Source organism: Adiantum capillus-veneris, chromosome 16 (assembly GCF_014529385.1).
Source record: "Adiantum capillus-veneris isolate H3 chromosome 16, ASM1452938v2, whole genome shotgun sequence".
In the NCBI taxonomy this organism is placed as follows: Eukaryota; Viridiplantae; Streptophyta; class Polypodiopsida; order Polypodiales; family Pteridaceae; genus Adiantum; species Adiantum capillus-veneris.
The window spans coordinates 39,004,726-39,017,927 of NC_140946.1; the positions used below are offsets into that span (position 1 = coordinate 39,004,726).

The following is a 13,202-nucleotide window of genomic DNA, read 5'->3' on the forward strand; positions in this document are numbered from 1 at the left end:
GTTTGCGACTATGCAACCGAGCAGTTTTTCGCATGAGTTTTCCTGCAAACTTGCTGCAAGGTCGTCCAAACACTCCTCCCATCTCGCTCTGCTTGTTGCAAAGGGTTTGATCTCGAGTCTCACGCTCCACTCACCCGTAGCTCGAGACCGTGCTGGACGTACGATGAGAAGGGGGACGCCACGTGGGCGGCTAGCTGTGCCATGAAGGCCAAAAGACTAGGGCTAATGTGAGCACCAAAGGGAGGGGAAGGCCTTGGCTGCAGGGATTTGCAGCTACGTGGAGGGCCACCCCTTCCCTTTTAATATAGAAGATATAGATATAGATAGATAGATAGATATAGATATAAACTAGTATGGCTGGCCGCCTTTGATGAACTCTCTCTCTCTCTCTCTCTCTCTCTCTCTCTCTCTCTCTTTCTCTTTCTCTCTCCTTCTTTTATCGTGCCCATAGGATTTTTGGACTGTAGCTTTCAACTCGCAGTTCTCGACAGGTGTAAAGGGCACTCTGAGTGCCTTTATAGATAGAATATACATACATATACACATAGAGCTTAGGTTATCATTTGTTAACGCGGTTAGGAGAATTGAACTTCGGACGTTTACTAAGCTTTAGGGATGTCGTCTGCGCCATGTTCTGTGTGAGCATCTGGGCGATGGCGATTCTCCTGCTTGCCCGCTCAGCTCGCCTCGCGAAGCATGCTTCTCGATTTTTATTTTCACGCAGTTCCGCTTCGGCATCTTCCTTCAGCATGGTGACAAGACTTGGATCGGATTGCAAGAGGCAGTGTATTTTTCCTCGTCACATGAGGCATATCTCCGGTTCTTCATTTGCAGAGAAAGTGAACATTCAGGAAAAGGATGTCGATGATGCTGTTCCCAGCATTGCAAACGTGGCTTCCTTCACTGTTCAAGAGTATATGATTGATGGTGATATTATGCATGGCGACACGAATGTGAAGGTTTTGACAATTGCAGAAACCTTCCAGAGCAATAAGTGCGACGTTGTTGAAGGTCATGAAATGGTCCCAACACCTGGAAATGCTGGTGTGATTGTGGGTGCCAAAAATGTGGCTAGCACAGAACTAAGTGAAAATGATTCAAGCACTGTTGATACAAAGCTGGTGGAAAATGAGACTAAAGCAGCAGGAGATTTTGTCAATGATGATAATACCCCTGAATTTGCTATTATGCATGTAGCGCATTTACTTGGAATTTTAGAATATGAGAATTTGACCGCCTTGAAAAATTTGTCAGGATCCCAGGATGAAATATTCAGTAACCTGAGCTTCTTGATAAGTGTTGGTTTCACAGAGAAGCAGCTTATTGACACTATCTCTATGCATCCATCTTTGATGACCATGGACTTAAACAAGAGCTTGAATCGTGTGTTGAAGTGCTTACAGAAAGTTGAACTGGATGCTTCGTTTCTCAGGCAAGTTCTAACGGTTGTGCCTGGCTTAGTGCCGCTCTTGGCAAAGAGGCCTCTGCAAGAGAGAGTGAAAGCACTAAGAGAGCTGGAGTTTCCTGATGAGGACATAGGCACTCTCTTGAAAAGGCTCGGTACCAACCAGTTGGAGCGGTTTCTTACCTTGCCAGTTGAGAAGATTGAGCCTGCCTTTACATTTCTTACAGACAACATTTACTTGAGAAACAGTGAAGCAATCAAGCTTGTCATTAATTTTCCTAGTGTCATGCTCCGAGATGTTGAGCAGGACTATGCGTCAAAACTGAAGGTTTTGAAGGAAGTGTTTGCAGAATTGAAAAAAGCAAAAAGCGTGTTTACGAGCTTACCGGAGCTTTTGGCACGCAAAACCGATGCTTTAGAGGAAACACTTTTGTGCTTGAAAGACATGGTTAAGGACGCCAAGAAGCTGAGCAACATAATCATGACAACTCCTAGCATACTGAGCCACCGAAAGAGTGGCATTGAGCAGGTTTCTGAGTTTTTACAAAGCTTGGGTTTTGATGTCAAGGCATCGGTGTCATTGATAGGCCGGGAGCCTTACATTGTAGATTGTGCAAGGGACAGACTATTGAAGCATGTTGAGTTTCTAAGGAGCAAGGGTTTCGATGAAAATGCTATACGTAGCTTGATGGAGAGCTCAACTGGTTTGTTTTTCAGAAGCTTGGAAAAGCGGGTTGTCCCAAAGATAAATTTTCTTGAGAAACAAGGAATAACAGGTGAGAGCTTGCAGAAGTATGTGAAATCAAGGCCTCAGGTGTGTGATAGGTCTTTAAAGAGGTCGATGAACCCAACTTTTGATTTCCTTTTGAGCTTAGGCTTTGAGAAGAAGAGCTCAAGTTTGAAGAATGCATTGAAGGTTGTTCTGCCCCATAGCCATAAGAGCTTACAACTCCGGGTCAATAATATCATTGGGCTTGGTATTGATGCTGCAGATGTGCATAAAATGGTGAGAGAAGAACCCTCTATTCTTGTTACCCCCGAGGCTGCGCTGAATAAGCGGGTGAATTTCTTGTTGAAAATGATGAAACGTCCCGTGCAAGATCTTGTGAAATGCCCTGTCTTTTTGACTTCGAGTATCGACAGGGTTGTCATGCCGCGGTGGAAGGTATTTGAGTGGCTAAGCTCCAAAGGCTTATTGCGAGAGTCTTCTTTGTCCGCTCTTGTAGAAACAGATGAAGCATTGTTCATGAAGAAGTACGTGATAGCACATCCAGAGGCTCTGTCTATATACAGGGGATCGCCTTCGGTGAGCTCTTGACAGGTTTTTGACCTTTGATGTATGCGCATTTTCCTATTGCAGGTTATGGTGCTAGTGCCAAAATTTTCGGCTATCCTCAGTGAGGCGCACACTATTGCTCATGGCATGTGATGTGGGGCTTGTGCAAGCATGTTCAAAAAGAACAAATTGGTGCTTGGAGATAAGTGAGACCAAAGCATAAGCAAATGGTCTTTGATCACAATCTATGGGCATCTGGAACTGCTCGTATTTTCCATGTATGTCAATGCTTGGTGGTGTAGCTAATGTGCAGCAAAAGAGCAGGTTTTATCTGCTCAAATCAGCCGATGTAGAGCTGTGAGATGGTACATTTGAGTACGGATGTACACTGTTTGAATTTGCGGCGATGTGAAGCTTTGACTGTGACTAACAAAAGGTCATGTAAGCTTTTGAAGTGCAACAATGTCTTCAAGGTGAATCAGTAAGGCACCATTGACATTGTTAGTGAGAGAGCCTCCGCATTTGGTGGCTAAAAGCATGGTGTGTTCAAAATGTTTCTCATGCCTTTAGTGATGGTTCCACATACTCAATTCTCCACAGAATCTCCAAAGTTGACATCGAGCCAAGGCTATTCAGTATTTGTAGCCTTTGCATTCTTTCTTGAGATTGAAATGTGATGGGTTCCTAGGTTATTACATGTTGGAAATGCTAACATGTTACAACCTAGTGTAAACAAGATAGTCAAGTGAAGCTTTTCTTAACTTGCATCTTCAAATTCAGTGTTGTTTGCCAATTGTATCAAGAATAGTGGTGAAGCAGACTTGTAAAGTGTTATTTTTACTTTATTTTCATTGGTGAGAAGCATATGGGCAATTTTGATTGGTGGTAAGAGTTACCAATATTAGTACTGTTTGGTAAGTATTCATTGGGGAGCTTTTGTTTTTCTTTTATGGTAGCACGTATTCATTAATATAAATGGTGCTTGCTTATAGTGGTTATTTACTTAAATGTTGATCCTCTAGGCTACATGGACACTTGTCCCTCAGATTACGATGTGCTATTGGAGAGATTCGGACATCATCACATCAGTTGGAGATTGAGGTTGGCCGATATCGAAGCATTTCAGCTAGGCCAGGTTGTGCCAGCTCTCTCAGAGAGAGCCAAAGACACAGCTTCACTATATATACCACTGTATAGCATACTATGAGATATGTGGCCGCTTTCACGGCCTCGTTAGAGAGGGTTTTGTGCTCTTTCTAGAGTTATGAGATACCAGGATCAGAGATGTCCTGGTTTATCTATTGGAGTCAACAATATCGAGCAGGGTTATTGAGAGAGAGAGAGAGAGAGAGAGAGAGAGAGAGAGAGAGAGAGAGAGAGAGAGACACATCGGGACACACCCAGAGACAGATCACAATGTTCTTCCATCGAGAGATTGAGCAAAGATGAGACCCAGAGGAGAATACAGGGAGAATACAGGGCACATCACTAGCAAAGGTATATTGAGTGATCGAGCAGCAGAGCTCGGGAGAGGCCCTAGATGAGGGGATGCTTCCATCTACGGAGGTGGTTCCATGAGAGGGTCAAATCTATATTGGCGAGACATGGAAGATGCCATGTGCAGACTCTCACTATGGAGAACATTGACACGGTCATGCAGCGATTGATGCGAGCCATGTATGGATTCTGATACACAGATCCCCCATTTTGTATCTTTTCTTTGAGATACACACCCTCTTTTTGTATATGTACCTCTTAGGTTCTTGATACCCACTTTTACAGTTCTATTAGTGTTTTTGTTTAATTAGTTTCTTTCTGTTTTTGAATCCATATCTTGTATCAGATTCACCATGATGTAACTCTCTGGTCTCATAGGGTCAATATACCTTTAGAAGACGTCAATACAACATTTCATCTCTCTCTCTCTCATCAAGTAGATGATGAGACAAGGGCAGAGCAAGGCAGAAAGGACCGAGAGTTCAAAGGAGACGGGTGGTGGAAAGAAAGGAACTAACAAGGATCACACAGTGCAATCCTTCAAATGAAAAGAGACTACACCTAACTTGGACAATGGATCACTTAACATGGATGATACGATTCCTTGAAAACCACACTTGCATTCATATTGTCTTGTTACTTGGCTTTTAAATGGAGTGCAACAAGAACATTGTCACAACTTTAGGGTCATCTCCCAAACTTAAAGAAAATCCCACACATGGTTTTCCTCTAAACTATTGCATGTGTTGCATGCTTCTTGGCATTAATCACTTTTTAGCTAATCCAACCATGATTCTTGGCATTAATCACTTTTTAGCTAATCCAACAGCATGCCTCGATTTTTGTTATGATTTATGGTGTCACATCATCCAAAAATACCAAAGTTAAGACACTTATTTTATCTTAGGTCATTCTATACACCTTGAATTTTGTGCACATTCTAACATGTTCAAAAATTATTTGAAGACAGGGTTTTTCCATTGAAGCATGCATGCATTCTCATGGAAAAAAGTCTTTTTCCCTAAGCTCAATAATGTCTCTTAGGAAGAAAAGCAAGTTACTCTTGTAGAAGGTCGAAATGTGCTTGAAATCTAGAGAGGTTCGGGTTTGATTTTCTTGCGAGCTTCCTTTGGCGAGCTTTTTTGAGAAACAAACCTTTTTTGAGAGCTTCTCCACTATTGAGAATTTTTTTATAAATAGCATACCACTATCAAAAATTCTATACAAACCCATCAAAAGTATGTGCTAATTTTTTCCTTGTATCCTTCTTCATCAAGGCAACTCAAAATGTACACATTGAAACAAGTTTGTACGAGGAGTACATGCTAGCTCCTCTATGCTTAAAATAACCTACGCACAAAGAGTTTCCTATTACAAAACACCAAAATTTTAAACATTCAACACAATATTTGCAAACAAAAATTTGATTAATTGAAATGCTCACCCTTGACATCAAGTTTCCCCAACGTGCAATCCGCGCTTCTCACTATTTCATCCATGTATCCAACAATGATATGTCTCCCTGAAAGAAGGAGGCACTTGCAACCCACCTAGTTATTCAAAACCACAATCTCCTTGCTCTAGATGGCAAGCCGTGCTCTCTCAGCTAGCCCTGATTTCTTTCTCACTCTTGAATAGATCACCTTTGCCTAGTGCACACCAGCAACCACGTGACTCTGTAGTCCGCATATCCCAGTCAACGCACTCCAAGAGACCACTTTCTATGCAAGAAGCTCTCCAAGAGACTACTTTCTATGGAAGAAGATGATCCGAAGTCCCAACATCTTTGGACTATTGTGGTAGAGAACACGGCAGCCATGCACCCAACTCACCAACTTGACAACGACGTCCACAACTCTTTGTAGCTGGCCCAACCACATTGATCTCCACCTCCTTTTCATTGAGGCCGTGTTCTCGCAACCACAATAGTCCAAAGACGTCAGGAATTTGTACCCACTTTTTTTTTTTGTTTTTGGCAGCATGCAATGGCTTAGATGTAGCATGCACCACAAAAATCAACCATACTTCACCGTCTGTATCAGGGTTGTCCAAAGCTCTCTCTCTCTCTCTCTCTCTCTCTCTCTCTCTCTCTCTCTCTCTCCAGTTGCCATGTAGTAGCCTCAAACACCCCCCTCACAGTGTCCACCTAGGAGTATGTAATTGAAGAGCTTCATGCATTAATATTTGGTTTTACCCTCAATTACAACAGGATAATTTACTATAGCCTACTATTCTCTAAAAATGTATTGGCCTCAAAAAGTAGATCCCTGCAAGGTTTGGACTGGCATTACTTGTAAAAATGGTCATGTGTATGCCATAACCTTATCCTGAATGAGAAAGACATTATCAGGAACCTTGCATCCTTCCTTTGCATTGGATCTTTTTCAAAAAATTCCAGCCTCTCTATTTTCAATTCTTCAAGATTTGCTTTACCTTACAGGATTCAAGGCTGGTTTGCTCTCTCTCCTCCCTAGAGCAGCTAGTTTTCTCCTCCTCTTCAATAAAGTTCTCTCTTCCCACATGAGTGCTAGATTTGGTATACATACAAACCAAAGCACCTCCAAGCACAACATGTTTCACCAAGAGCCCCTCATTAGCAAACTCATTATGAATAAAATTACTTTCCCAAGGTGATGTCTTGCATTGCATAGGTGATTGTATATATAGATGCGTCCTTTTTTATTTTCATATGATAAAAATAGATACAAAATTCCATATGCCTATAAGGCGTATGCATAGGTGATTCCATTTGAAGAGGGGCCCTTTTTGCTTCGCCTCTGGTGAAAACAAACGAGAACTTCCTTGCCACAACCATTTGCAAGGGGGCACTTTTTTCTTCACATATGGTGAAAATAGACGAGAGATTCCTTGCCACAACCATTTTTAGAGGGGCCCTTTTTTATTCGCATTTGGTGAAAACAATCAAGAGCTTCCTTGCCACAACCATGTTGGGCATATCCTACAGAGACAACAACCCAAGTAGGGAGCTCATGTAAAACTTTTTGAGCTTTTGTGAGGGCACCACATTTAGCATAAAATTGTCCTAAGAGTTTTCAAGCACAACATGTTTCTCCACTAGCCTTTGACTAGCAACCTCATCATGAATACTATCGTCCATGACAATGTCACGCATAATGCCATACGCATTCAAGGTTCATGCACAAGTATTACATTGAGAGCGACCTTTTTTGGTTTAGAAAACAATTCAAACCTACTTTGTCAAGGTTGTGCTAGGCATATAATGAAATCAATGCATTGTAAGAGACCACATTCCGGGCAAGAAGCTAAACCAAAACTTTTCATGGGATGCACTTCTGAGGGCATGTTTCTCTGATAGCCCATGTTGCACCATAACTCAAACAATATATATGCTCTCTTGACAATGAGTGCTTCATTAAGTACACCATGTTTGGCATACATGCCAACCACGGCAGTGCCATGTACGTCGGTTTTTTTCAACAGCCCCTAGATAGAAATATCATCGTAAATTCTTTTGTCCGTATCAGCTTCTTGCATAATGAAACATGCCTTCAAGATACAAGCGTATGCGATTGCATTTGGAGAGCTGCCCTCTCTTTGCATCTGCTAAAAACAGCCTAGAGCTTCCTGGCCTGCCTCTATTGGGTATATCCCACGATCATTGAATTCCAAGAGACAACATTTTGGACAGGAAGCTCTTCAAGCACTTTTTGTGCTTTATGAAGTACACCACATTTAGCATACATGTTGACCAAGGTAGTGCCAATGATGTTTTCTATCAACTGCCCTTGACTAACAATATGATTGCAAACTAACATTTGCATGATGCCAGATTTCTTCTGCATGTGTAGGTGATTGCATTTGGAGATCTTTGCATCTGCTGAAAACAACCCATAGCTTCCTGCTCTACCCCAATTGGGCATATAATCAATGCAGTTCAAGAGACAACATTTTGAACAACAAGCACACCCACTACCAGCTCCTTCATCAATGCCACTGCTAAATTGCGGTGCCATAATTGTCTGTTGCCTTGCCATAGCTGATGCACATCTCTCTCACTATCCCATGGTCATTTTCAAGAGTATAAGGAGGCGGGGGGAACATAGGTGTAGGGGTCTTGAGGTCGGAACTATACGCGTGAGATCCATGGGGTGAAGATGCCACTGGGTATAGGTGGATGCGAGTTCTAAGGTTATCCTGTCGCGCTGCTGTCAAGTGGGCCAACGTGTTTCAGTGATTGATTTTTTGAAAGCCAAGCTTGGTAATCACAACCCAAATAGAGGTTAGCTGCAAATGTAGCACCCTCATCAGGGTTGTGCTGGATAGGGGGAAAGGGGTCATCTGCATTAACGCAGAGGACCTCTCCTTGCATTCTTAATGTCTTAGAGTGTAGAACGGTGTAATAAGCCCCGCAAGATTATCTCGGTAAGGGGTCATCCATGTCAACACAGAGAACCCCCTTGCCAACTTAGTGCCTTAGAGAATGCATAATGCTATCGTAAATGGGTGTAATTTCATGAAGCTCGGCCAAGATTGGGCGAGATTATTAGGGCAATGGGATCGTATGCGTTAATGCAAATGACCCCCCCTTGCCAGCTTAGTGTCTTAGAATGTAGAATACTACCAAAAATGGGTGTAATAAGCCCTGCCAAGATTGGGCAAGATTATTCGGGTAAGGCATCATCCACGTTAACGAAGAGGACCCCACTTTTTAGCTTAGTGCCTTAGAGAGTTCACAACGCTATCAAAATTGGCTATAAGTTCATTAAGCCTGGTCAATATTGGGCGAGATTATTCGGGAAAGGGGCCATCCGCATTAAGGCAAAGGACTCCCCATTGCCAATTTCGTGCCTTAGAGCATGCAATGCTGCAAAAAGTTGGACTAATTTCATTATGCTTGCGGCCAAGATTGGGCGAGATAATTTGGACAACCCCTATTGTGAGCCAAATAGTCCTTTAAGGACCTTTAGAGATAAACTTTTTCTTTGCTGGCCAACCGTTGTAATAATTTATGTGATGCCTTGTCCCATTTACTGAATGCAGAGGACCCCTATTGTAAGACAGATATTCATTGGCACTATAACACGTCGCATAAAAATCGACGAAAATACCGGCGAGACAAGCTTTCTTTTAAAAGTAAAATACGCTAGAATAAGCATCGTAATAAACGCCGATATCGTAGCGTTGGTATATACACCAGTAAACACCGTCGGAATATGCCTAGGCATAACCGTCGAAATATATGCAAATGCTTGTATGCGCGCAGTTAGGCTCGTCAAAAATTGCATTAGGGCCAAAAACGACTCAGAAAGGGCTGTGTAAGGAATTGGTTAACTTACTAATTAGCAGAGCCGTTTATGGTCAAAACGGCTCCAAATTTATCCATTTTGGTCATTTAAAGCATATCTACGCAATCTAAAGCATATCTAGGTACATATCTCTAAATATTAAAAAAGATATCATTTTTTTCACATTCCTTTGTGACTCACCTTGAAATTTGTTCTCATTTACTTCACTTGGTGGCAAATAGTTGTTTTCACTTTTGAATCACTCAATCTCTCTTTTTTCTCACACCTTTCGCGAGCTTTATCTCTTCTTCTCTGATGCACCTTGTTCTGCTACTACGTTATTTCCATTATACTTTCTGTGTGTTCATTACTTACAATGAGTAATACATCTTCCATTAGTGATAACCGCAAGTTTCACTTGAACATTAAGCTAAGCCAAGAAAATGCTACTACGCGGAGTGTTTATCAAAGACCAGTTACAATTGCAAATGAAGCACAACAACTTCGCAACGAGGGAAAGAAACACATTGATATATGGACAGATGAGAGCTTGTATCCACCGGATCCTAGCACTGGAAGGTATCCGTCTTTTCACACACCTCATGATTTGATGAGATTTGTTGGTGATGGGGTTGATGGCTTACTAGGATATAGTTCTAGGCTATCTCATTTACACATTGATCATACACATTACATTCAATATCTCAAAATTGTTTTGTCTTCAAATGCAACAAGAATTTTAGAACTTGAAAACCAAATAGCATCTCTAAAACAAGAAAATCATCAGCTTCAGACTTTAAAAGAAACTCCAATAGGATTAAGAGCACGAGTAAAACGAATGAGAGATGTAGTAAACTTAACAGAAGGTTGTGGACAAAGAAAAAAATGATTAAAGATTACTAGAGAACATGTGACTAGTCTTTTAGGATTTGATATATCCAATGTTCAAGAAAGGGTGAGATTTTTGAATGAGGTAATGAACAAAAGTGATATTTTGAAACTTTTGAAACTTCCTGAAAATCAAACTCAGAAGAAATTGGTATTTCAAAATTTACTGAAAGATATGGGTTTACTGGTCCAACCTTCTCAAATGCAAGAAGTTTGTGACACATTGGGGGTGAGTAGAAGGGGTTACAGGGCCATCTCTAAAACCTAGTTTCAGGTTTTAAAGTATTACAAGATTAAAGCTTTTGGGTTGCCTAGGCCTCACAATGTTGGGAAAGTTAGGACTTTGTTAAACGAAGAAATACTCGAATATTTTGGAGAGTACTATCATCTAGAAGGAACGATGCCATATGAAAAACAGAAAAAAAAATCTTTCTTTTCAGTATAATGTTTTTAGTAACATTTGGATGAGTATAAAAAATTTTCAATCTGCTATGGTGAGATACTATAACATGCAAGAAGTAGATTGTGAAGGAAAACTTATATTTGTTATGAAATTGGATGAAGCTCAAATTCAAAAATGTCAAAAAATGGAAAGAGTATCCATATCCCTAATGAATAGAGCATTGGACTATAGCCAGGGTAAGCTTGATTCCCCATACCACAAAACTCAATCAGAAATGGAGCTTTGGTGGATCGGAGCAGCTCAAATACCATTATATAATCACGATACATTGAAATGGCTCTTTTTGCAGACCGATATCCCTTCTATTATACATGACCAAAATGCAGGTGAAAACTCTGTGTAGATGGCATGGGTGACTTTATTGTAGAATGGCACTTGAGTGATGACCTAAAAGCATTAAAGTGCATGTTTGGTGTATGTGGAGATGTCGATACCAAGTATCCATGTCTATATTGCATGGCAAGCACTGGAACAAAAGGATGGCTTGCAGAACACGAGGTTGGAGAACCACCATCAAGAAATAGTGTGAACGTCATCGACTACCCATCGTCTTCTATGATTTGGGATCCAATTCTAACAATAGATTTAAAAAATGTACATATATGTACAATGCATGCAGAGATTAGAATCTTGGACAAATTGCTTCGACTCATCTTGATTATGCATATTCTATTAAGCCAAGTAAACTTGCAGACGAGTGCATAGAAAAGTGCGAGGCTTTGCTCTCTCAAATGGGTTTTCATGGTGGTCAAGTGCATCTAAAAAAAGATCTTACTCTTTCAAAAGGAACGGGTGATGTTTTGCAAGATGTTTCAATGGGTGGAGCAAAAACCAAAAGATTTTTGAGTAACCATGACAACAAACAAGTTGGTGCTATGTGAAACTGCTGGAAGGATCTTTATGTAATAACAACCAATGTCAAAAGTAGACCAGATGTAGCCAACAAACACATGGAAGTGTGGAAGAAGCTCGACAATTTTTTGAAAGTTTTGAGACAACAAGTTAGCTCTGCTACTTATACAAATGACTTTAAAAAGACAATAAAGCTTTTAATAACTGCTATTACAGATGCTTGGGGAGCAAAAGACATCACATATTACTTGGAGAGTATTCAATTACTTTTTAAAGTCTGGATAGTATTTTACATTGCATCCTATGAGTTCAACTAACTTTTTTCTATTTTTAGCATATTCTGTACCTGCATGGACCATATTTTGCAAAACAAGGACTCCTTGCAACATGGAATACTGAGGGAATGAAAAAATCTGACTATCAAGCGAGGACTTCTTTTTCCAAATGTACGAGAAAGGGAGGGGGACAAAGAAGGAGCAATGCACTAAAGGAATTATTCAATTGGTTCTATAGGAGGCAATTACAACGGATGAGATCAAACAACCATGCTTCTCAACCACAGATGGAGATTGATGCTTCACATTGAAACTTTGTACCGAATCTTTCTAAAGAGATCCAAATTCAAAAAACAAAATTGGTGCAAAAAATTGTCAAATTTACATCAATTTTTGATTTTTTTCATATCTCTAGGCATGTCACCCCTATATTTCAAAAACTTTCTTCTTTTATAGCCCCCAAGAAGGTTGACATTTGTCTCCTCAGCTGCTGCTGCAGAGCTAGAGTAGCAAAGAAAGTATCCTGCTCTTGAGGCATTGAATCCTGCAGCATATCCAAATATTCTAAGTGCTGCAGCGCTCTCAAGTAGCATGATCTTGTTTGCATTGATTTGAAGGGGAGTGTACCCCAAAAACCGTGACAATATCTTCAGGCAAATATTGGAAACTCAGGATCTTCAGAATACTGCATGTGAAAAGCACAGAAGGTGGCACTATCCAATGTAGGCATGTAGTGCATGAGAGAGGAGGCATCCCTTCTTGAAGTGCCCTCTATTGCTTTCCCTCTTGAGCCTTTAGCTCTCCCAAGAAAATTGTCTTTGTCAAGGAGTTCAATCTACCAAACAAGAAATAATGAGTAATTAAAACAAACTTGAAAAAAAAGGAAGATTTCAGAAGGGAGATCAACTAAATCTACCTTTTGCAACTCATCCTCGGCAATGACTTTTTCTTGAAGGAGATTGCATGATCCAATCATCTCTCTTATGTCAACGTCCTTTCCAATTTTTTTCAGCTTAAAGTCTCTGCCAAAAGATTGGATGCCAAGCTCAACAAGTCTCTTCTCAAAATCCTCATCTTTGAGGGAAGGTTTCTCCTCTTCCTTTCTTCTCATGCATAGAGCAAGTGCATCAAGAGCAGGAAGAAAATCTTTATTGGATGTCTGAAGATCAAGTGCCAAAAACTCCTCTTTTGACTCTTCTTCTGTGTCAATAAAATCTTTGGCCACCTCAGAAGATTCAAAAATGGTTGCAATACAGTAGTCCTCCCTCATATTAAGCAA

General features: G+C 40.7%; 1 protein-coding gene across 1 annotated transcript; it reads left to right on the forward strand.

Annotated features, from left to right (window-relative positions):
* The first annotated feature begins 558 nt into the window (after positions 1 to 558).
* On the forward strand, positions 559 to 3,542 carry LOC147438882 (uncharacterized). Its single transcript, XM_086484846.1, has one exon. The coding sequence runs from the start codon at positions 630 to 632 to the stop codon at positions 2,721 to 2,723; it is 2,094 nt and encodes a 697-aa protein (XP_086340972.1). The 5' UTR covers positions 559 to 629; the 3' UTR covers positions 2,724 to 3,542.
* Positions 3,543 to 13,202: the final 9,660 nt, after the last annotated feature.

Coding starts and splice junctions, on each gene's coding strand:
- LOC147438882 (XM_086484846.1), top strand. CDS start 630: ATGTTCTGTGTGAGCATCTGGGCGATGGCGATTCTCCTGCTTGCCCGC.